Raw genomic sequence first — 25,201 nt, 5'->3', positions numbered from 1 at the left:
AAATCTGCTCCAGATCCGTCGCCATTTGACAGCAGGTCAGGGTCAGTTGATTTCTCGTTTCAGTCAGAGTTGTAGCATCTGCCAAAGATATGTTGATTTCTACTTGGAACATTTTTTCTGTTGTTGATGCTCGCTGGTGTCGTGGACGACTATGAGTCATCTGTAGCATTTCCAGTCTTCAATGGAATCAAGCAAGACTATGTTGGCCCCAACCCTCTTTAGTATGATTTTATATGCCTTGCTTACTATGTCTTCCGTGACCATGGTACTGTGATTGACATCACATGCAACACTGATGGCAAGCTCTTCAGTCTGATGAGACTATGCAAAAGGACAACGTTACAAGTAGTGACTGTTAATGGTCTCCTTTTTTTGCTGACCACTGTTCCCTGAATGCCAAATCTGAGTCTGGGATGCAACAGAATATGGACAATTTCTCTTGAAATTGTGACAAAATCAGTATCAAGACGACAGAGATGATGCACCGACCTGTATCAGGAAAACCTTACTTAGAGCCTATTGTGGCAGTGAATAAGTTCACTTTTCTCGGCATTATATTGTCACATGCAGTCCACATCGATAACAAAACAAACACTAGAATTGCTAAACAAATATGGCCTTTGACAGACTACGCGGAAATATATGGAAGCGCAGAGGCATCAGTGTGCACAAAATTCTGAAGGTCTGCAAAGCCATATGTGGTCGACCATGATGTGTACATGTGAAACATGGACGGCGTTCAGACGCCATGCCTTGAAGCTGAACCATTTTCACATGAGTTGTCTGAGGAAACTGATTACGATAAGATGAGGTTCTCACATGAGCAAGCATTCCAAGCATATACATGCTGATGGGCAGGGCACGTCACCAGGATAAAAAAGAGATACTACCAAAGAAGCTCTTCAAAGGCGAGCAGAATGAAGGAAAACCAATCTCAGAGTGATTATAAGAAACGCTTTACAGATTCCCTTAAGTCATCCTTGAAACTCTTCAACACTGACCGCGAGTCTTGCGAAGATTACGCACAACGTCATTCCACCTGGCGCAGCCACATTGATATTGAAGCAGCATAATATAGAATTGAAACGGTAGTGCATTAGAGCGAACAGCAGAACCCTCAGAATTGCAGCATGTTTTCTGTTTGCCAAGCAACCCCAAGTGGCATCTCCTGTCCAGTGTGTCACATACATTTCAGCGCAAACATTGGACTCAATCATTGAACCACGTACTCACAGAAACCAAGCCAGTTAGTAATGTTGTTTTGTTGTTTTGGGGTTTAACGCCATTTTTCAGCACGATAGGCTATACATGGCGGCCAGTATTAATGGTGGAGGAAGAACCCGGAAAACCCCGGAAAGAACCACCGACCCACGAGAAGCTACTGGCAAGCTTTCTCACATGCCCACATTGGCTGAATCTTAGACTCGAACCGCCGCAGACAGAGGTGAGATGGCAGTGATCCGTAACGAAGAGCGCTTTAGACCACTCGGCCACTCGGGGCCCCTAGTTAGTAATGTGGTTATCTTCGAATTTGATGGATGAGCCCAAAAAACATTACTTCTACTTGCTGACTGTAAAGTATGTTATGGGTCTTAGTTAGGTCAGACGTTAACATCATCTTATTATAATTTGAATTATTCATCATATCAAAGATTTAGGCTATCTCCTCCAAGATCTTAAAAAACCCAGATTCCAATATATGAATATTGAATGAGGGGGACCGATGCTTCATACCATTCCTAAATTTTTGGAATGGTTCCAAGTTATTTAGTATTGTATATGCTGTATCAATGAAAATATATCCTTCATTTCCACCCCGCCACTAATACAGCTGGTAGGAGGTTTATTGTGTTCATTACAGTTGTTCTATGCTTGGAACCTAATACAGTTTGCAGTTCTTATTACATTACCATGGAAACTATTTTCACACAAACATGAGGGAATTGTATCTGTCTAAATATTTACATTTGTCTATACACCCTGTTCAGTTATCAGTTATTGAACTTATTGTCATTTTAAAAGATAAACCCAGTCTTATTATTAGAACTCTGTGTGTGTGTGTGTGTGTGTGTGTGTGTGTGTGTGTGCGAGTTGAACATTTAATGTGCTTTGAAAATTTTAGTCATATTGCTACGATGTCTGCAGTGTGGCAGTTTATAGTGCTGGCTAGCACTGTGGCTTCGTGCTGCAGACATGTAGCCTCATGTCCCACCCAGTCACATTATCCTAACACCAGACGGACCAGTCCTAACACTAACCTCTTAATGTTGAGCACCTAGCGAGGCAGCTGCTAGTACCATCTTTATAAGTTATTGGTATGACTTGGCTGGGGTCCAAACTTGCAAGCTACTGCATCTGAGGCAGACACTCTAACCACTTAGGTCACTAGCGCGTAGAACTATATGTGTATTTTTTCCCAGATAACTGATACACCAAGCCAGAAGAGTGGTCAACATTATTCAGCCTCCTTCAAATACGTATCCAGAGCATTTATTTGTTTTCATTTTAAACCGCGGAAAGTGTGGCAGGAAATAAAAATATATCAGTAATATATTGAGGACAGAATTTATGTAATTAAAAATGCATGAAAGGAGTACAACTTGAAGCCATTGTATAACAAACGTGAGAAGGACGAAACAGTTATGTGAAACAATGGCATCTGGTCATTGGGAGACAAAAAGGAGGTTATTTTATTTATTTGGACTCCTTTGATAGCATTTTTGAATGTAGATTAATTTAATGGTATTAACTGCCATGTTGAATGATGAAAATGGTACACACGTCTTCCAAATATCAGACTGTAACATGCACCTATTAGGTATAAGTAAGGAATTTAGGATTGGCTCAAAAAGAGAAAGAAGACAATATTATGAGGGTATACCATATATGCTAGTTTGGGTGAAGGCATTTCATATATAGCCAAATGTCAGTCAGCATATTGTTTGAAAATTTTATAAATTCAGTCTAGGTAAAAGAAGGTATTTCAGAATGCATTGCATCAAAAATGAAAAAAAAAGTGATTGCTTTTTATTTTATGAGCAGCTTGAAGAATTCAACAGAACTGATAGACAACTAAATTTAATTCATATATCGATAAGAAATTAATGTAATGTAATACTTTAATCTAGTCATTCCATTACTTCTTTGACAGAAAACAAGATCTGTAAGATTTGTTTTGCAATAGGTGGAGGTTACCGTGATAATTTCTTGATTCCGATATTCAGGCTATGCAAGTGACGGAAGATGCCAATAGACTATACTGCTATCTAAATTATGGTATTTTAATGTACTGCAAAGAATGCGATACTCAAACATGTTTTCATCTGCTGCTATTACCACATTATGGTAATGTTTTGTTTGTCATTTACAGGTAAAATGTCCAGGTGTCCCGAAGTTAACTTGCTTAAGATGACGGATTACATGCTGCTTCTAAAATCCCGAACTGATGGGTACTATGATGTGGAATTCAGTCCTATGCCAGGTGACCCACAAATGATTGATGAAATCTTAATTGTTTGTGACTTGGCTTTGATCTACACCAAAGGTGATTGCCTTTTCTTTAAAATATGTTTTTGTTTAAAATCTTTTTATATGGTTTAATGCAGTTTGTTTGAGTACAATGTACACACAGCTGTTTATTACTTAAATGGTTATGGATATGCATTTACTTTTTTTCTCTCATCTAACCATTTTAATTTAAAAGAGAGACTTAAATTGATATGTATAGGATTTTATTTTCTGGATAATTAGGCCATCAGAATATATGATAATCTTCTTGTTCTGTTCATCAACTGATTTGTTCCTGCTTTATAATTTTTTCCAGGATTTCAACTAAATGATGGATGTGACTTGATATATATAAGAACTAGGATGAGTTTAATTTTCAGCATAGTACCTCATTGTTGAGAGGAACTGAGAAGTGATGGCCTATGATCTGGTTGCCTCCAAACATTGGTTTCTGCAGCATACCTTTAGCATGGATTGTTTGATTTCAATAAATGTTGACTGGGAGCTTTGACATTGATGAAACATCGGAATAAGTTGATTTTTAGCATTTGCCTAACATATTTATCATTTACATTTATATTATTTACAACTACTATGGTCACTCAGGGGCGTATTAACCATTACCAGACTAAGCACGTGCTTAGGGCACCAGGGCCAAAGGGGGCACCACAAAGTTGAGAAAAGGGTGAAAAGAAAAAAAACGAATGAAGATTTATAAAAAAATTTGATAAAACTAGTGCAAATTGATCATAATGTTCTGTTTCTTGATCATGGTGCACCCTAGGGTTATCTTCCCAGGTGTACGTGGAAAGGAGGGGGGCACCAAGATTTGTCAGTGCTTAGGGCACCAGTGAGCCTTAATCTGCCCCTGTGGTCACTGATTGTCCATCCTTATTGTTTTTGTTGCCTTAGCATAAGTTGGCCAAGAAATTGTTTTATTTCAGTGAAATTTTGAATGCAGCTTTAAATCAGTCATTATTTAGGGTAGTTATATTTCCAGCATTATACATCATGTCTTGACATCACCAATGTCCACCATTGCTTAAGAGGCTTGAGGCATCTCGTCCAAATTTTTGTGCCACTTTTCAAGATATATGAGGGGTTCCGAGTGGTCTAAAGTGCTCACCATTACAGATCACTGCCATCTCATCTCTGTCTGCATGGGTTTGAGTCTCGGATTCGGCCAATATGGGTATGTGAGAAAGCTTGCCAGTAACTTCTCGTGGGTCAGTGGTTCTTTCCGGAGTTTTCCCTGGTTCTTCCTCCACCATTAATACTGGCCGCCATGTATAGCCTGTCATGTGTTGAAAAATGGCATTAAACCCCCCAAAAAATGACAACAAGAAGATATATGAGTTCATTGACTGTCTTTATTTACATTATTGCCTTCATCTACTTTATTGAAAATGTTTAGTATTAGATTTATTCTCAGTTGACTCTTGCCACACTGCCACAACCAGATTTGATATTGGGCAGTCTGCCCATATATCAATGTACCTTCCTTAATTGCATTACTGTAAATAACCACTCCTTGGCACCTGAAACTACACTGTACATAAGACTAAATGACATAGGACTACATTCGTCATCAATATTAAATAGTAGTAAAATGTGAAATATTTCAAAGCTGGTTGGCATAGAACAGGAAGAGAACCTCATTGTGTTCCATTTGCTCTACCTTCTCAGTGATTTGAAAATGCACCTGTTAATTTGAACGTTGAGCAAATTCCTCATCAGTCTTCAATCTTTAGGTCTTAGCAACCTTTCTGATTGCAACACCCTATCAGTCAGACACTGGAAATGCATGAAGGAATTGTCAACAATATCGATGGTCAGGATATTGAAAATGTTTTACTGACAGAAGCATGACTAAAATCATAAGATCCACACTCTAAATTCATGGAATACAGTAATTCAGTAGTCGGCAGTCTGATTATTCTCAAAGATTTCAACTTTAACTCTGACTGTCCTGAAAAACCAAACACATCAAAACTCCAGGTTTCCATTCACATTTTCAATCTCATTTATCCAACCCACCCATAAACATTGTTACATTTTAGACTGGATTCTTCATAGACCTGATGAAAATATTCTGGCTTATTCGGTATCCCATGAACTCATATCAGTCTTTGCTCCTCTGTCTTTGTTAGCTACAAAGAGAAACCTTCATATGATAAGCAGACGTCAACTAAAGCATGACATCCATGCAAACCTAACAACTTGTTTCCTCCTGCAATAGAACAAGTTGATGAGTACTTGTGTTCATTGCTTGCCAAACATGCCCCAGCAACCAGGGGCAAATTATCCAACAAGAAGTGTTTGCCATGGTATTAGTAGTGTTAGGGACTTTTGCTAAAACAGAACACCACAATGCTGAGAGGTTTTTGGCTTTTGTCTAGTTGTATAATTCAAAGGCAGATCTAAGAAGCCACTTAGAAGGATGTCACACACATAGGTAATGCAGCAAAATTAGACAAGTAAACTTCTCTCTCTCTCTCTCTCTCTCTTTATATATATATATATATATATATATATATATATATATATATATATATATATATATATATTTTTATATATATATATATATATATATATATATATATATATATATATATATATATATATATATATATATATATATATATCGATCAGCCTACTTTGGTACTAAACGAACTGAAAGTTCCAGCTCGTCAGTATTACTAACAAGCTAATGTAGAGAGACAAAAGTACACGCTTCCAGTGACCTTTTCTCCTGTCAATCAACTGGACCTGTTTGCAGATTTCATCAGTGACAAAGTGCAAACTATTTGAGATCAGCTTGACAACACAATTTCAGTTGGGTCATTATCACCACACAGTTGAGATATAAAATTTCAAAGGCAACATTTAAAAGCATTTGAGTTGGTCATGATGAGGAGCCCCCCAAAAGTCATGTGATATTGATCTGATTCCAACAGCTGCTTGAGTGCTTAGATTCAATATTGCCAGTGCCGGATTAAGGCCTTCCAGGGCCCTAAGCACTGAAAAATTATGGTGTCCCTGCCCCTCCCTACTACAAAATGTGAAACTAAAAAAAACAATTACAAAAAGCCAAAAAGGTGGGAAAATACCAGTGTTGCCATCATTCCAATTTATATAGGCAGTGTAAGGAATTTATATAGGCAGTGCAAGGAATTTTTTTGGCAGTGCAAGGAATTTATATAGGCAGTGCAAGGAATTTATTTAGGCAGTGCAATTAATTTATATAGGCAGTGCAAGGAATTTATTTAGGCAGTGCAAGGAATTTATATAGGCAGTGCAAGGAATTTTTTTAGTGCAAGGAATTTATTTAGGCAGTGCAAGGAATTTATATAGGCAGTGCAAGGAATTTATATAGGCAGTGCAAGGAATTTATATAGGTATTTATTTAGGCAGTGCAAGGAATTTATATAGGCAGTGCAAGGAATTTATATAGGTAGTGCAAGGAATTTATTTAGGCAGTGCAAGGAATTTATATAGGCAGTGCAAGGAATTTATTTAGGACGTGCAAGGAATTTATATAGTCAGTGCAAGGAATTTATATAGGCAGAGTGTGCAGCCATGATAAAGAGCTCTGATCCAGCTTGTAGAGTGTAGCTTGGTTTTCTGTTAATTTTGCCTCTAGCTTAGAATGACTGAAGTAATAAAATGCCATGTTTGTGTGCAAAATGGATGTTCACTTTTGTACAGATGGGTACTTGTGCTTGGTCTCTTCACAAGTTGGTACATGTACTAACAGAAAAGCCTGCCAAAAGTTTGGCATACAATTTATTTAGAACAAAGACATACCGTAACTAAAATTCTTGGAAAATTAATTTGAAAATCACAGCATCTTTGATTGTTGGGAAGAGTTTGGCTAAAGACATGAAACATGTAGCCTTTGTCCCAATAGTTCTGTATTTGATGCAAAGATTTACATGTAAAATAATTTTCCACTAGGATTTAAGAAAAGAAATATTGTGTTTTTTCCTTTGATTTGATGTTTTATACTTACTAATTTGTAGAAAAACACTCCGGAGAGAAAAGTTTATTAGATATACATTCAGGAAAATATAGATTAAATTTTAGTTTGCATGATTCCTTAGTTATGCAAGAAAGTCTTACTTGTGATAGAAACACGTATATTGTAAGCGGGCATAGTTTTTATTTGGCATGCAGAACATTTGGCTTGTACTACTTATATATCCACTTATAAGACAAGTCAGTAGCAGACTAGACAGACCCAGATCTGCCTTCACATAATGCGATGGCAGATCTGGGTCTGTGCAGTTTATTAGGAGTAATCAGTAGAATAAGCAATATAGACCATGATCTGCAGGTGCATTATGCTATAGCAGATCAGGATCTTCAATGTTTGCAGTTTCACTCAACTTATAAGTAAGTATAGATGTTAGTTACAAATTTTGGATACAGAAATGGACAGTTTAAGAGGAGGATTTTGCTAGCACGATGCAGTGTGAAGATAGCTAGATGTATTATGAGGTGTTTGCTAACTTGATTCATTACTAGGATTTTGTTAGCTAGATCATTTTGAGGTGTTTGCTAACTTGATTCTTTACTAGGATTTTGCTAGCTAGATGCATTATGAGGTGTTTGCTAACTTGATTCATTACTAGGATTTTGCTAGCTAGATGCATTATGAGGTGTTTGCTAACTTGATTCTTTACTAGGATTTTGCTAGCTAGATGTATTATGAGGTGTTTGCTAACTTGATTCTTTACTAGGATTTTGCTAGCTAGATGCATTATGAGGTGTTTGCTAACTTGATTCATTACTAGGATTTTGCTAGCTAGATGCATTATGAGGTGTTTGCTAGCTTGATTCATTACTAGGATTTTGCTAGCTAGATGCATTATGAGGTGTTTGCTAACTTGATTCTTTACTAGGATTTTGCTAGCTAGATGCATTATGAAGTGTTTGCTAACTTGATTCTTTACTAGGATTTTGCTAGCTAGATGCATTACAAGAGATAAAAGTTATGTAGCACTGCCATTAACCTTCCACATCTTGGCAGCATCCCAGCCTTTTTTGTCAACACTGTATTAATCACAGTCCTCATGTGGGCTGATGGAAAGACAACTCTAGGTAGGATTGATAGCTGTATGTTATACTATACAATAAGCACATATATTTAGTTAGCTAATAACACTTTCTTTTTTGTGTGAATAGAGTATATGTATATAAAGTACCATATAGACTCACTTATAAGTCAAGTCAAGCTGCAATCAACAAAGATCCAGATCTGCTGTAGCATTGTGTACCTACATATCAGGGTTTGTGCTGTTTGTTCTACTGAACACTCCTAACAAACTGCACAGACCCAGCTCTACTGGTGCATTAGGCAATGACAGATCTGGGTCTGTGAAGTTTGTAGTCGCACATTTCTTTAAATGGGTATTAATGGTAGTGAAACACAGCAATAAAACACTGCTATGTAATTTTCATTATACATAGGTTCCCGTGCAGAAAAGGAAAAAGAATGCCCAGAAATATTTGAGGATGTTGAAGCTGAAGAGGATTGTCTGCGCTATCATCCTTCACAGAACAATGCAACTCTTTCCACTCAGGCACCGAATATCACTACAAAAGGTAATTCAGTTAATTAGCACATGCATACCAGGATCATTGCCAACTTGCCAATTTTAACTCTAATCATCACATGCGATGGACATTTGTCAGCCTGCCAGTCAGTCACCCAGCCAGCCAGCCAGCCTGCCAGCCATTTGCAGAAGGTTATTGTGGTTATTCCTCCTCAACTGCTTTGATGATTGACTTGAAACTTGACATTCATCCCTTGGTCTGGTTGGTCCTAAATGAAAATTGCAGATTCTTGAGTAAGGCCACCACGGTGACTATCTACAAAATCTACCATTTCTGAAAGGGATAATGATATTAACATGAGGTTTTCACTAAAAGACTTTGGTCTTGTTGGTCCAAAATGAAAATGGTGTCAGTATAACTTGCAATATGGCCACTTTGGCAGCCAACTTAAACATGTTATGATAACTCTATTTGAATAGAAAGTGATATTTTCATGGGATTTTCACCAAAAGACTTCTTATAATGTCCAGTTTGTCTTATATGAACATGGTACCAATCTGACATCCAGTATAGGTGCCACAGCAGCCATCTTGAAAATCTTGTTATTGCCATTCCTGTTCAAAATGTCATATGTTGAAAATATTTTTATCCCTGCAAACTGCTCTGGTGGCCTAGTAGTTAGAGCATCTGCCCCAGATGTAGTTCCAACAGCTGTCTTGCTTGGCACTCAGCATTAAGAGGTCAGTATTAGGACTGGTCAGCCTGGTGTCAGGATAATGTGACTGGATGGGATATCATGCTACATGTCTGCGGTATGATGCCCCAATGCTAGATATCACTTTAAGCTGCTGCACTGCAGACAACATAGTGATATGACTGGAAAATTCTTAAAACTACATTAAAAATCTAAATCACACACACACATCTAAACTCTGCAAATGGATGGTTATATCAACATGGGGTTTTCACCAACAAACTTCTTATGATACATATACCTTGTTTGTCCTAAATGAAAATGGTCAGTTTTACAGCCAAAATGTCTGTCATGATGGCATGGAGTCTTATCTAAAGACTTCTAATGATGACCACTTTGGCCTAAATGAAAATGGTGCCAAGCTGACATCCACTATGTGTATTACAGAAGCTTAATTGAAAATCTTGTTATTGGTAAAGAATATCAGACATGGTTTAACACTCAACAGTTAAAAGGAAGAAATTATCTTATTTTTGAATTCCTGAAAATTCTTTTTGCCCAGTAGAGTGTCGGAATAGCAAAAAGTGTTCAGTGTGTGAATTGTAGAAAAAAATTCTCAATATCTTGATTCCTAGAGTCATGAGTGTTGAAAAAAAATATTTGGTTTCAGACTCAGACATCAGTGTTTTGAAATCATTTTTGCATTAATGACAGTTGTAAGAATTTTCTGAAACAATCCACTTGATTCAGGGGGTTAGAGATGTTTTATGCAAAGTTGTTGAACAACCCAGATATTTTTGAATCTCAAGTTTGAATGCCTTATCACATTTTAAAAGTTTGCAGAATACAAAGTTTTCTTCTGATAAGAGACTTCTGATAGATGGTATAGGTTAGAGATTTCTTTTAGCTACATTCGCATTTATAGAGAAGAACCATCTCTTTTGTATTTATACTGTCATCATATTTGAAAGCATAACAAGGATTCATTATAATCAGCATGGGCCTCTGTTCATACTTTCTATTCCTCCTTTTGCATTTAAGACATTTATTTTGTAATGCTAGTCTTTATTTTTTTCTCCAAATTGTAAAACTTGTATGTGTTCCAGTGTAGTTATTTTTCATGGATAAATTAAAAGCTCAGAGATCTTTGTTGTTTGCTGACATTGTCAAATAATTATATCGTTGATTCTATTTCTATATTTGTTGAGTTTTTGTACTGTTTGTTTGTAAACTCGGGCCTGTCCTTATCCAGACCCTCATGTACTGTTTTAAAGAAGAGTTGTTATTTCTTTCATGCATAGTGTATGTTTTATTGTAAATGTTTTTTTTTAGAGAAATTAGTGCAACCTCTTTAGCTTGGAATGTGATGCATTTCTCCAGAGGTTTTAGATGTTAACTCATTAACCCCTGGAGGTTTTTGTTGTTTACGCCTGAAATGCGAGTAGGTAAGACATTTTGGGAGCTATTTCTGAATACATCCTAATACATTGACTTCCAAGAGATTTTCCATTATCCTAATACTTAGTTGTGTTACAAACATCGTTTTCCATTGGTTATTTTGCTCACTCATGAGTAGAAGGGTAAGAGTTTGACCCATCATTTTCATATCATGACCACTATTTATTCCAAAGGCCCATTTTAACCTACTTTTTGCAAAGGTTCACCTGTCTGTGTGCAGTTCAGACTGGTCTGCCTTACATCTGAGGCCAAAATGTCTAAAATCAGGACACCAAATCAGATTCCAACCACGGGCGAATTTTGGGTGGAAAAAAAAGGGTTTAAAAAATGAGGTTTTTCCCTCTGCATTTTGTAGTGTAACTAAAACATCCAGATTATTTGGTATCATTGTAGAGCTGCCATCTGTCTACCTTTCTATAATACCACCCACTTTAGTGTATCATACATGACCTTGATGCTACAGAGCTTGACAGTAGGCTACTTCCTCCTGCCACATAAACATGGTGCCAGGGGTTAATGAGTTAAAAAGAGAATGGTTGATATTGGCATATTGTTTCATTGTATTGGATTTCACCAATTTTAGCCTTTGAATTATTTTAGTTCTGGAAGTTAATGCAACATTTGTATTGTTATATATTGTTTCAATGTAGATATTTACTTTTCATCAGATTTATCAAAGATTTTGCCTTAACCAGTTTTAGTAATTACTAGTTTTAGTAATTACCAGTTTTAGTAATTACTTGTAGCATTTGCTTGGTACAATATAGATGCTTCCCAGTAAGGCCACTAGCAGACGATATTCTGCCCATTTTACCTGGATGATGAACAACCTGGCATTTTCTCTTATATGTGACAACCAAAATTGTCCATTTAAAACAAGGTACACTGGAGCAAAATCAACTTATAATTAACAAATATAGATACTGCAAGAAAGCTTGGTTTCTGTTCTGTTTATTTATGTATGTTTTGTAACAGTATCTGAGATGCAATTAATTTATTACAGCTTCCAAACACCTCATGGTAAATTTACCAGTATACCACAAATGTGGCTGATGATGATGTCATTTGGAAACTATGTATAGCCAGATTCATGCTGATGTGCCTTTAAACCCTATACTAATGTATGTAGATACAGATATACACGCATGGATGCAAATATTGATCTCTAACTAGTGTCTGTAGTCATCAGTGGGCTAGTGTGTTATGTTTCCTTACCTTGCACATGTGAAAGGAAGCTTTCATAGTCGCAGTCTTGGTCACTCATATTTCATCTCTGTCAATAATTTCAGATAAAATAATAACATCTGATCTGGAAAGAAAACCAGAACCGGAACCAGAACAGGATATGAAAATAAATGATTCTGATGAGTCTGGAACCAAGTCAATGGGAAATGGAAAAGGAACAGGCCAGGCAGCGATTAGTGATAATGGAAATGGAAAAGAACTCTATTTTCTATCAGGATTTCTCCTATTCACATGCACAGCTATAGCATCTTTCATTTTGTAATAATATTGAAATTATTTTAAATTTGGGATTTCAGGCATCTGCAATCATTCCTCAACAAAATATGTGATACAGGTATGCTAAGGTGTGGTCCAAATAGGCATACAGTAAAAACTGATATCCCTACACCCCAAGAAACAGATCCTGACTCATGTTTACTTCATTTGGAATATGTCAAGGTTTTTCTTTCAAAACAATTCACTTGGAAATGTTTTGATGGATTGATAGATTGAAAAATTGGGAAATTGGCAGAAAATGACAGAAAACTCCATCAAATGACTGTGTGCACAATATTTAATTGTACCACACCACAAGGCACATGAAAAGTTGAAAAATTAAGTTGAAGAAAAAAACTCATAAATATTTCAACAAGGACCAGTTATTGGATGATGGTCTTTTAAAACACTTTGATAAGGTGTCATGGTCTTTTAAAAAACTTTGATATGGTGTCATGGTCTTTAAAAACACATTGATAAGGTGTCATGGTCTTTAAAACACTTTGAAACACTTTGAAATGGTGTCATGGTCTTTAAAAACACTTTGACAAGGTGTCATGGTCCATTAAAACACTTTGATAAGGTGTCATGGTCTTTAACACACTTTGATAAGGTGTCATGGTCTTTAAAAACGCTGACAAGGTGTCATGGTCTTTAAAACCACTTTGAATAGGGGTCATGGTCTTTAAAACCACTTTGATAAGGTGTCATGGTCTTTAAAACCACTTTGATATGGTGTCATGGTCTTTAAAAACACTTTGATAAGGTGTCATGGTCTTTAAAAACACTTTGATAAGGGTATCATGGTCTTTAAAACACTTTGATAAGGTGTCATGGTCTTTAAAAACACTTTGATAAGGTGTCATGGTCTTTAAAAACACTTTGATAAGGTGTCATGCTCTTTAAGAACACTTTGAAAAGGTGTTATTTCATTCAGTAAATGATATACATGTATATGTATGCCAGGTAGCTACTTGTACAACATTTTCAAAGCATTTTTCAGAACATTGTTGGAATGACCTGAACATGTTCTAATTCATATTTGCTATTCTTCTACATTGTCAGTTTACTTCAAAGGGTCAAATGTTTCTCACCAATATTGTTGTCACTAAGAAAACTTTATGATTCACCATGGCAACATTGGATGCCATCTCCTTGAACCAGTAAACTAATTCAAATCATCATTTTAGATGACATTTAAAAAAAATAATACTTGTAAATCTTAAATTGTGGGGAAAATGTTCCACTAAAATCATATAGTGCCACTTTTGGGCAAGTTGTTACAGTGACATGGGGGGAGGTTACGCATTATTATGTATAAAAGGAATGGAGGACTCAGTTGGGAACTTTAGAAATAAAGGTGAAAGAATGATTCAGACAAGAATGATGGGCAAATAATAATTCCAGAATGCAAGAAAGTTGTTTGTAGTGGTTAACTAATAAATCTTCTTGGCCTTCTAATGGTATTTCAGTCTTGTTTTCTTTCTAGAGATAGCTGTGCAGTAATCCATTTGGTTATAGACATTTCTTCACTGACAATATCAAATCTCTTCTGAAGAAAATACCTTTGACAAATATGAGAAAAGCTGAGACATATTGCTGATTTCATGCCTTATTTTCCCAGTTTCTAACCCTAAAGATGAGAATTTTTATTATTATATGCTTGGGAATTGAAATTATTTTATGTTGAAAGTCATCCTATTTTATGCAAGTTACTTTTCACACCACTGATTTATGTGCCTTCAAGAAATTCAGTGATTAGCTAGCTTGTACTTATTTGGTCGAATTTCAAAATTCTGTTAGGTCACTGCCAATACGAGTTTTTAGCAGTTTTAATCTGAAAAACACTAACAAGAACAACCATTTGATTCCATTGTTTGAGTTAATTTATCACAGTTCATTGGTTATTTATTATTTTGCTGAATTAAAGATCTGTTGAGCTGGCTACTGTGAAATTCCATAGCACAATATTTATCACCAAAATGGCATTGTCGTATCAGACTTGTTCCATATATATATATATATATATATATATATATATATATATATATATATATATATATGTTTTTGTTGTCATGGGCATTGCATTGGAAACTTTGGCAGAAATATACATTGCTTTTTTAATCTTTTATAATTCATGGGAACGTTTATTCACTCAAATTTCTTATGGTGTTTTTAGCTCATGGATATAAATATCATAATTTTTTGCTACAAAAAAGATATAGATTTATTAGAAATGTTTGTTCATTTGCCAAACTAAGTTATAACTGAAGTAACTTCATATTAAGCCTTTCTTGATAAGGTTATATCTGTGCATTGATATATAGGAATATTATACTGGCCATACAAAATAAATAATAAATATTTTTTTGCTTTACCATAGTGCTTGTAAAAATTCTAAGCATATATAACGTGGTTCCTAATTTATGATGGTAAAAAAATGTATAACCTAAGTGTTCCTTATTTCACACTGAGAAAATGGTAGTAAAAATATATATATCAATTTAGTTTACAAAGAAATCACATGAAATTGTGCCAGGCAAATTTAAAGCAGAATATATCCAGTAAAAGTGGTTTATCATTTTGAAGAATGAAACTGAAACAAGAATTAATTCACCATACGTATAGAAGCTAGTTTAATTTTGTCGAAGTTTAGAAACATTAAATATTAAGGTTAAAGAGGAGAAAGATTCTGAATGGGAGACATTTTGCTGTAAATTTTGCATAATACTTTGTATTTCTTTGAAGTTGAATAACTAATTGATTGATTATGTGCACTTCTTGATTTATCATTGCTTTTTGTGATTTGTTTTATACATGTAACCTACCTCTTGTTACCATTATTTCATCAGCTGCAGTGATGTATATGAATGGAACATACAGAATAGAGTGAGAAGGGTTTAAGTTCAATAAAAGTGTGGCATTGAAATATTTTGTGTTTTCATCCAAGCATGTGATTTTTTTTTTGTTACAGATTTTTTTTTCCCTTGGAATGTTGTGAACTGAAGAGCATTGCATTTACTTGTTCACAATTCTTGTTTTAATGGAATAATTAAAAATATTTGGAAGACTTTCGATTGTATTTAACTACAGTTGTAATTTTTGTACCTTTTTTTAAGGCGGAGTTATTACTTTGATTGTGACTACCAAAATGAGCGTCATCTGTCCTATTTTATATCCTTATGGTTTTGTTTATGAATTCCAGTGAAGTAACTTATTTAGTTTGAAAAATGAGGTACAAAATTGCTTTTCATTGCTAAGATACCCTGTTTCATACTAAATCCTCTATGATGAGTACACTATTAATAAATCTTTCCAATCTGTAATAGATATTCGTGTTAGAAGTTAAAAATGGTGGTCTTAGACCTTTTATAAAAGAGAATGAATGTTGTTTTTTTTGTTGTACTTTTGCTCTAATCCATCAATTTATAAGATATTATTTTAAGTGCCTGACAGTTCAGCAAGTTTGTACTAAACTGCTGTCCTTTGACACAATATAAGCTGAATTTAACATTTAAAAAGATGAAATTGGCAATTTGGATTGTCTTTACATATAAAGTAAAGTTCATATTTAACAATAACAATTTTGCAATTTAGTCTTTTTATTCTGTGTGCCTTGATATAAAAGAAGTAATGCCTGCCATTTTTAATACAGGTTTCAATTTTGTATCAGACTTTTATAAATAAACAATGTAGCAAACTACAGGCTAAACAATGCTTCTAAGTACAGACTTAAATCAACTTTGCAGACTGATAACTGATGCCATGTATGGCGTGAAGGGAGGTGGTAGAGTGTATGGATTTGACTATGTCTGGAAGGGTCTTTTGTACATTGGCTAATATCTATGCAACCATTAATATAACAATTTGACAGCTTACCATTTATAGAGTAAGTATGGTCACCAATTTTATATTCCTCTGCTGTGTTTTGAAATGTTATACTTTAGATTTGATGACTTAGGTCCCTGCCTCCTTGATTAATGCTGATGACTTGGGTCCCTGCCTCCTTGATTAATGCTAATGACTTAGGTCCCTGCCTCCTTGATTAATGCTGATGACTTAGGTCCCTGCCTCCTTGATTAATGCTGATGACTTAGGTCCCTGCCTCCTTGATTAATGCTGATGACTTAGGTCCCTGCCTCCTTTGCCTCATTGATTAATGCTGATGACTTAGGTCCCTGCCTCCTTGATTAATGCTGATGACTTAGGTCCCTGCCTCCTTGATTAATGATGATGACTTAGGTCCCTGCCTCATTGATCAATGCTGATGACTTAAGTCCCTGCCTCCTTGATTAATGCTGATGACTTAGATCCCTTCCTCCTTGATTAATGCTGATGATTTAGATCCCTGCCTCCTTGATTAATGCTGATGACTTAGGTCCCTGCCTCCTTGATTAATGCTGATAACTTAGGTCCCTGCCTCCTTGATTAATGCTGTTGACTCCTCATGATTTTATGCCCCGCCAGTTTTAAATTTATTGACTGCTTTTGAACTTTGTGTTTTGTATCTACATTGGTTTATGCCTACCTTACTTTTGTTTTGAATTATAAGTGTTCGTGAGGAATTTGAAGTAATTTCTAGCATTTTAATCACCTTTTCTGCAGTATTGCAGACAAATATAGATGGTCACGTTAACCGTTGACTCATTTAATGTGTCATAACTGGACAGGACTGATAACACATTTCATTCTAAAGTTGAAGAGAGATTAATGACAGTAGTAAACTAAGTAACTCTTTTTTTCTTTTGCTAATTTTCTGAAATGAAGCTGAAGTACTTCAATACTGCTAAATGCAACATTGTTGATGATGTGTGCTTCATATATGATTTAATGTTCACCAGAATTATCTTGATGAGCAGAATAATGTGCACTGTTCACTGTACTGTGCTACTACCCAAATGTCTGTGAAGTAAATTAATGGTGGATATAATACTCATGATGCTAATTATGTAGAAAAATGTGAACCAGTCTAGCAATGGCTGACCATAAAATAGAGTTTTTATTGGTTTGGCTGGCCAGGATTGGTTGATAAGGAAAGTAAACTTTGAGTAGAAAGAATCTTGTGAGAGTTTATCTTACTTCTAACTGAGAAGAAAACAGTGTTCTATTGATGAAATTTCAATCTCTTAAACTGAGAAATAAAGTCTTGATCATGAGTATTGAGAAACTGAAAGTTGTTGAATTGTTAATACAATGGTGTTTTCATGGGTTTACTATAGGAGTTGATTAAGTACCATTAATGCATTTTACATTTGACTCAGTGGGACAGTGAGCTCATTTTTTTAAATACAGTTTTATGTACAAGTGCAGACTATATAGAGTCATGGAAGAGTTTACATTAGTACTGTGTGGACTAATCCCACGCACACTCCTAATTTTTAGGGAATATCAGACATCTTGGCATTTTAATAATTGGGTTTTGCACCAGCAGTTCTTGTCCTCTTAAGCTTGTTTTATTAACCACATGGATTAAGTAGAATCATGTGAGAAAACATGGCCTAGGTTCATTGACTGGGTTTATGGACTTGGGTTTTATAAAATGTTGTAATATAAAATTAAAAATATGTGAATATATTTTTATCCTTGCTTATTTTACCACATTTTCTCTGCTATATTAAAACACAATCAATGTTATGACATCATCTCCTTTTAATACATCAAATACTTGACTAATGATTGAAATTAAGTGTAATATTGGTTGTTTCATGAACAGTATTTGAAATTGGGGGGAAATATTGGCTGCATTAGATGATTCAAAATCAGTTACAGTACCATCACTTTAAGTCACACGCCAGCCTGAGCGGGGTACCTGTACCATCACCCTTAAGTTGACAATGTTTTGATTATATATTTTAGGAGAGGAATATGTAGTGGGGAAGCTTTGTATAAACCATTGTTGACTAATAGCAACCATTTTAGTTGAAGTTTGATTAGCTGTAAAAATTGTTCATTTGGAAGGTGAGTGGAACATAAAGCATGCAAGCGAAAGTGGGTGGGAGTTAGTCCATATAGTAGAAGCAAGAAGATGTGAAATATGCATATTGAATATTATGTTTATTAGGTTCACTGCTGACATTTTTGGTATCAAGGCAGATCTGCATCCATAAACCTTTTGCATTTAATAGCAATGTGCTGTAGAAATAAATTTGTAAATATATAGTCAGTCATGGAGACTGATGCCAAAATTATAAATTGCCATGAATGTCAAACTGTACAGCTAAACATGTACAGATTCTGATCGAGTATGTTGTAATGTTATTAAGTGTAACGTAATGGCAGCTATGATGACCTCCTTAATTTCATTTACCTCATCTTTTATGGAGATTTACAGCCACCTGGATGAAGACCAGATTGAACCAAATGGAAATGTAATAAAATCACAATGTAATTTGAGAGTTCGTTATATTCCCAAAAAACAGGAAGGATGACTTTAGACTGAGGTCTTATGGAATGACATTGAGGCTCAGGCAGTGAAAGATCTATATATGCCATATTGCTGTTTCATCTAAAACATTCTAGATAACATAATGTTTTGATAGAAAATCAGTGTGGTTTCATAGAGTAATCAATGGTTCACAATAGCATCGTGTATGATTTCCTAACTGAATTAATAACAGTTATGGCTTGTTAGAGTTATCGAAATAAGTTCCACATGACTATGTCTTTGTTGAGTTGAGTCAGTAAAAATGATCAATTTTCAGACCTTGTCAATAATAGTTGTATTTAATTCAAGCCCGTTTTGTACGCATTTACGTTTCTTTATTTTACTCGTTATGAAGATATAATGCATGTATGAATAACTTATCTTGCCTCATATCTTGTACACTGGGAGTTGAGCACTACAATGAAGGTTTAGGAAAGCAAAATATTAAGAAATTTTAACCTTATAGAAACTAAATATCTTACATTAGATTTTGGGTAAATAAGACATATTATCTACTCATTCCAAAGCTTATGCAGGATTAGTTATGAAGCCAGTCTTAAGAAAAATAAAAGTGTCTGCAAATTTTAAAAAATCTAGGTCCTCTTTTCTACCACTGATTACATGGTAAAGGAGGTTGAATAGGTACTCTTTTCTGCCACTGATTACATTGTAAGTGTGGTTGGATAGGTCCTCTTTTCTCCCACTGATCACATTGTAAGTGTGATTGAATAGGTCCTCTTTTCTCTCACTGATTACATTGTAAGTGTGGTTGAATAGGTCTCTTTTCTCCCACTGATTACATTGTAAGTGTGGTTGGATAGGTCCTCTTTTCTGCCACTGATTACATTGTAAGTGTGGTTGAATAGGTCCTCTTTTCTCCCACTGATTACATTGTATGTGTGGTTGAATAGGTCTCTTTTCTCTCAATGATTACATTGTAAGTGTGGTTGAATAGGTCTCTTTTCTCCCACTGATTACACTGTAAGTGTGGTTGGATAGGTCTCTTTTCTCCCACTGATTACATTGTAAGTGTGGTTGAATAGGTCTCTTTTCTCCCACTGATTACATTGTAAGTGTGGTTGAATAGGTCCTCTTTTCTGCCACTGATTACATTGTTAAGTATGTTTGAATAGGTCCTCTTTTCTCACACTCATTACACTGTAAGTGTGTTTGAACAAGATAATCCAGAAGACAAGTCCAACTCCACTTATAACCAGCTTTTTGCTAGGAATTACAATATTGTATAAATATAAATAGAATTTAAGCCATCTTGTTTATATATGTTTCAATATATACAAGTTACCATATGTACTCATTTATATGTTCTTTATCTACCCAGTAGTTTTGGCGAATTAGATGATTTTTCCACTGAAGGTAATTCGATGAAGAAATCACCACTATTTGATGCTTATTAGGCAATATATCAATGAAGATATTGCCACTATTTGATGTTTATTAGGCAATATGTCAATGAAGATATTGCCACTATTTGATGCTTATTAGGCAATATGTTAATGAATAGCATGATTATTTACTATACAGCAGACAAAATAAAATGATTCTGAGAAGTATTTAGCTCTTGAACCCAAATATTTTTCTATTGCAACTGTAATATGAGAGTATCTGTTACTTTGAAAGGTAGAGCTGAAATAACAAACAGTACCAGGATTTACCAGTTTTTGCAAAAAGATAATATAAATTGATAATACATATAATATGCACAAAAATCATAATTTGAACAGGTGTGTGTCAATTGGTGTTTGTCAGTTGGTGTGTGTCAATTGTTACTTAGATTGCCTTATTATGTAAGACTGCCCTTGTTTTGTCGGTCTACTTTCCTGTTTGCTTTCATGTCGAACGTTATAAATCTGAACATGTGCACCTTTCTGTTTTGGCTTTAAAGAAATAATGACAATGTATTATCATTGGGAACATATGGTAACTTCATGTATATTTTTGCTCAAAAGTTGAAATATAGCTTCATTCATGAAATGGTTTGTGCTGTGCTGTTCATATTTATATATTCCTGTGTTGTATGTGCCATTAATTTTGTTACCAATACGTGCATTTTCTTTTGAAAAAATAAATGTATACAATGCAAAATGTAGATTTTAATTTTTAATGAAAACATGCCATGCTATATTTGCAGTATCGTTTGACGTAAAGTGAATGGTGTCTCAAACACAATTATATTGTAGTTTCAGGATACACTGTGAAGGATGTCTCGTACACAGTTATATTGTAGTTTCAGAATACACTGTGAAGGATGTCTCGTACACAATTATATTGTAGTTTCAGGATAACTTAGGGTACTCTAACCTTACAAATTCATTATTACTAAATGAGAGGTCAAAAGGTCAGCTGTCAAGGTCTCAGACATTATTTGTCAACCGGAAACAGTAAACATTTGAATGTATTATGAATTTGTGTATTGTAAAATATTCAGTTCATTAAAATTAGTTATAGTGTAATTATATTGTGTTATTGTTGTTGTTGTTGTTGTAGGGTTTAACGCCATTTTTCAGCACAGGATAGGCTATATATGGCGGCCAGTATAATTGGTGGAGGAAGAACCCTGGAAAAACCCGGGAAGAACCACCGACCCACGAGAAGCTACTGGCAGGCTTTCTCACGTACCCATGTTAGCCGAGCCTGAGACGTTATATTGTGTACTTACCAGTGTGTTTTGTCTTCTTCATGTATTCAAACAGGGAAAATCAATATAAACTTGAAGTTGCTAAAGTTTAAATAAAATGTTAATTCTGTCTGTGAATGCATAATTATGTTATTTGCTTGATTATGTACAAAGTTGTATCACAACACTCGAGATATTCTTGATCTCAGACACACACAAAAATTATCATACATACGGACCTTAAATTTTTAATGGCTTTGCTTGTTTCAATGGAGGGATTTGTCGAGATGTTGATGGAAGCAGATGAGCACAGTATTTCCTTATTTCATTTTAGCAGAATGCTGAAAATATGGAAGACAAAAATAAGGTTTACCCGTATCGCAGGGGAAATAATTGTAGGAAATCACCAGTAGATACGTTCTGGGCTATTACACACTGGCATGTCTCAGTGTACCCAGAGTACATATATGAGTGTAAACATTACACAATGGCATGTCTCAGTGTACCCAGAGTACATGTATGAGTGTAAACATTACACACTGGCATGTCTCAGTGTACCCAGAGTGTAAACATAAGTAAGAGTCCCAAATTGAACTTTAGTGTATACTGGAAAAACTAAACCACAGACAAACATGGCAAATGAGGCCAACTGTTAAGCTGGTCTTAAGATTTGTGTATACGATGCAGAAACCCTCAAAATCTGATGAAATAATTTAAAATCATCTTACGGTCTACCCAGAAAAAACAACGCAGAAGAGAAAGTAAAGAAACAAAAAACAAAAGCATATCATCTTCACAAGTAAGACCGAGACAGAAAGGAAAGAGGCTACAAATGTATGAGGTAAAAGGACGATCAACTGCACTGAAATGAACTTGAACGTAGGCTTATCAAATTTCTCAGACTAGACATACTCACCTTGTAATAAAATCACAGACAAGATATATTTAAAAGTGTTTATCAGTATGCCTACAGGTATATTAGCAGATAAACTGTGGGGGGGGGGGGGGCGGGGGGCATTTATGCACGCACTTTATAATGGAACAAAATGTGATCAACAAGGCTCTGAAAATTTGATCCATAAAAGCATTTGCTTCAGCGACATATTTAAACAGTTTCCAAGGTAAGTAAAATGTGTATTATATTTAAAGTGTAAAATATATTTTGACTGATTAATCAGATGTTCGTTTACATTTAAACACAGAAGGCACTTTCCTTACATTTCTCTTTTTATTCTGATGGATGAAGTATTTTAATGACTGTTTGTAAGAACGCTGCCATAGTGGTTTCTTGACCTTTTCTAAAGCTTCTATTTATTGACATTGGTCACATTTATTTATACACATTTATTTATAAGTTTTTCAGTTTTTGAATGGTTCCATCCAATAATATATTTTTCTTAGTTACTTGCATTTCAATCATACATTTCAGTTTAGTCAGGTAGAGGTATGTATATACTGTTAGAAAAGGTGAATTAATTGAACTATTTTGCATACACGGACAACAATTCAATAACTATATATCAACAGAATATTTCCCCGAAAATAACGGTACTTAATTGAAGTCCCATACCCTGGCGTAGCTGCCATATAGCAAGTGTATACAAAGCATTAGGGTTCATCACTTATTTTCTTATACTATAGATTAGGCTGGGGCCCATCGGTAAGCTTTTCATAGGTACTACAATATTCTAGTTACACTACAGGTTCCAAAGTACTTTATGAACGTCACAGATAATGTAATCCCGTATTTCAATATTTTTGGGGCATTTCTGGTGGGCATATATTTTTAAGAATGGAGACGTTGACAGACAGATGAAGTATGTGATGTAACACATTTTCTATAAAATAATTCAAAATATCATACTGTTAATATGCTCCAGTTTTCGAAATCGGTGTCTAATATTTTTTGAAAATGCAGTAATACTGTAAGTGCGGCTTATTTCAGTCGAGTTGAAGAATGTCCTAGACACATAGCAATTCCACGTGGTGCCTTTACATTCAATTTCTGTCAAAGATTTCTCATTGACCAAACATTTGGTGTGCGTTTCAAACGTGAAGTGTTGTATTCAATTTCATCCGTGTCCGTTTTGCTCGGCAAGCAGCAAAGAGAATGTGTCAGTCTTCGTGTTGATTAACCTAAGACCAGGCTTACTGTGTATTTTCTATAGACATTTTTTCTTCAGATTTCAAGGCATCCCTTCTAGAGATCATTCTTCTTTGGTGGCCTGATTGTGTTGCATCTTGCGTCGTAAAGCCTAAGAAGTGTTACTGTGTTAATACAAAAGAGACTCATGGCATTTAATAGGCATGCATGCATACATACATACATACATACATACATACATACTGCCATCTCACTTCTGTCTGCGTGGGTTCGAGTCCAAGGCTCAGCTAGCGTGGGTACGCGGGAAAGCCTGCCAGTAGGTTCTCGTGGGTCGGTGGTTCTTTTCTGGGTTTTCCAGGGTTCTTCCTCCACCAGTTATACTGGCCGTCATGAATAGCCTATCTTGTGCTGAAAAATGGCGTTAAACCCTACAACAACAACAACAATAACACAATATAATTACACTATAACTAATTTTAATGAACTGAATATTTTACAATACACAAATTCATAATACATTCACATTGTGCTGAAAAATGGCGTTAAAACCCTAGAACAACAACAACGTGCATACATACATACATACATAACTATTGCTCATCCTAGGTTGGGAGTGGTAAAGAAAGTTTTAAGATAAAATAAAAAATCAAAAGAAATATTGGGAGTTTAAAAGAAAGTTTGAATATAAAAGTACAGAAAACTTAAACAAAAGTTGTGGATGCAATTTAGTCTTTTTGTGTTGTGTGTCTTGATATAAATGAAGTAATGTATGCCATTTTTAATGCACGTTCATATTTGGTACCAGCTGTATATAAATATACTATGCAGTAAACTTCAGGCTGAATCATGCTTAAATATATATATATATATATATATATATATATATATATATATATATATATATATATATATTGCCTGGTACTGTATTTGCTGTTTTCAAGCTGCATTCCATTTACAACAGATTCAGCCTATACCACGAGCGTAGCTAAAATATCTCAATAGCAGAACATGTGTTACTGAAGAGGTTTAAAGTGGAGCAAGTACTAAAAACTTGATGAACCAATCTTTGAGAGAAAATATACTGACAAGGGAATTCATTTTAACAAACAATAGCAACGTAGGTTCACACCATTTCTTCAATTATTGGCATTTAACGCAACGTAAATTATCAAATATTTCTTACAAAGTTTAATAAAAATAACCTTACTGTTTTTTGGCAACAAAATTATGTTTTGTACTGGAAACGTGCTTTAGAATATATTAGGAAATTCAGAAAGAATGAATATAAACTGTTATATGAAAGACCTGAAACTAGATTAA

The 25,201-nt window shown here is 34.9% G+C and overlaps 1 protein-coding gene across 3 annotated transcripts in view; it reads left to right on the top strand.

Moving 5' to 3' along the window:
• Positions 1–21,245, top strand: part of LOC149788406 (uncharacterized) — a 97,985-nt gene extending 76,740 nt beyond the window's left edge. Inside the window, exons 2-5 of one of the 3 annotated variants that reach the window (XR_016424141.1) lie at positions 3,371–3,544; positions 8,980–9,114; positions 12,508–13,301; positions 13,332–21,245. Coding sequence is in view for 1 of the 3 variants with exons in the window: in XM_089974367.1 (XP_089830493.1) it covers positions 3,371–3,544; positions 8,980–9,114; positions 12,508–12,725 (527 nt within the window). In the remaining 2 variants the exon portion in view is untranslated. Of the gene's footprint in view, positions 1–3,370; positions 3,545–8,979; positions 9,115–12,507 lie in introns of all 3 variants that reach the window. The other 2 variants (XR_016424140.1, XM_089974367.1) reach the window with 2 other exon arrangements.
• The last annotated feature ends 3,956 nt before the right edge of the window (positions 21,246–25,201 follow it).

Source organism: Sinohyriopsis cumingii, chromosome 11 (assembly GCF_028554795.1).
Source record: "Sinohyriopsis cumingii isolate HCF-2022 chromosome 11, ASM2855479v2, whole genome shotgun sequence".
Taxonomy (NCBI): Eukaryota; Metazoa; Mollusca; class Bivalvia; order Unionida; family Unionidae; genus Sinohyriopsis; species Sinohyriopsis cumingii.
Note: the sequence above shows the minus strand (reverse complement) of the source record. Positions and strands in the feature narration are given on the sequence as shown.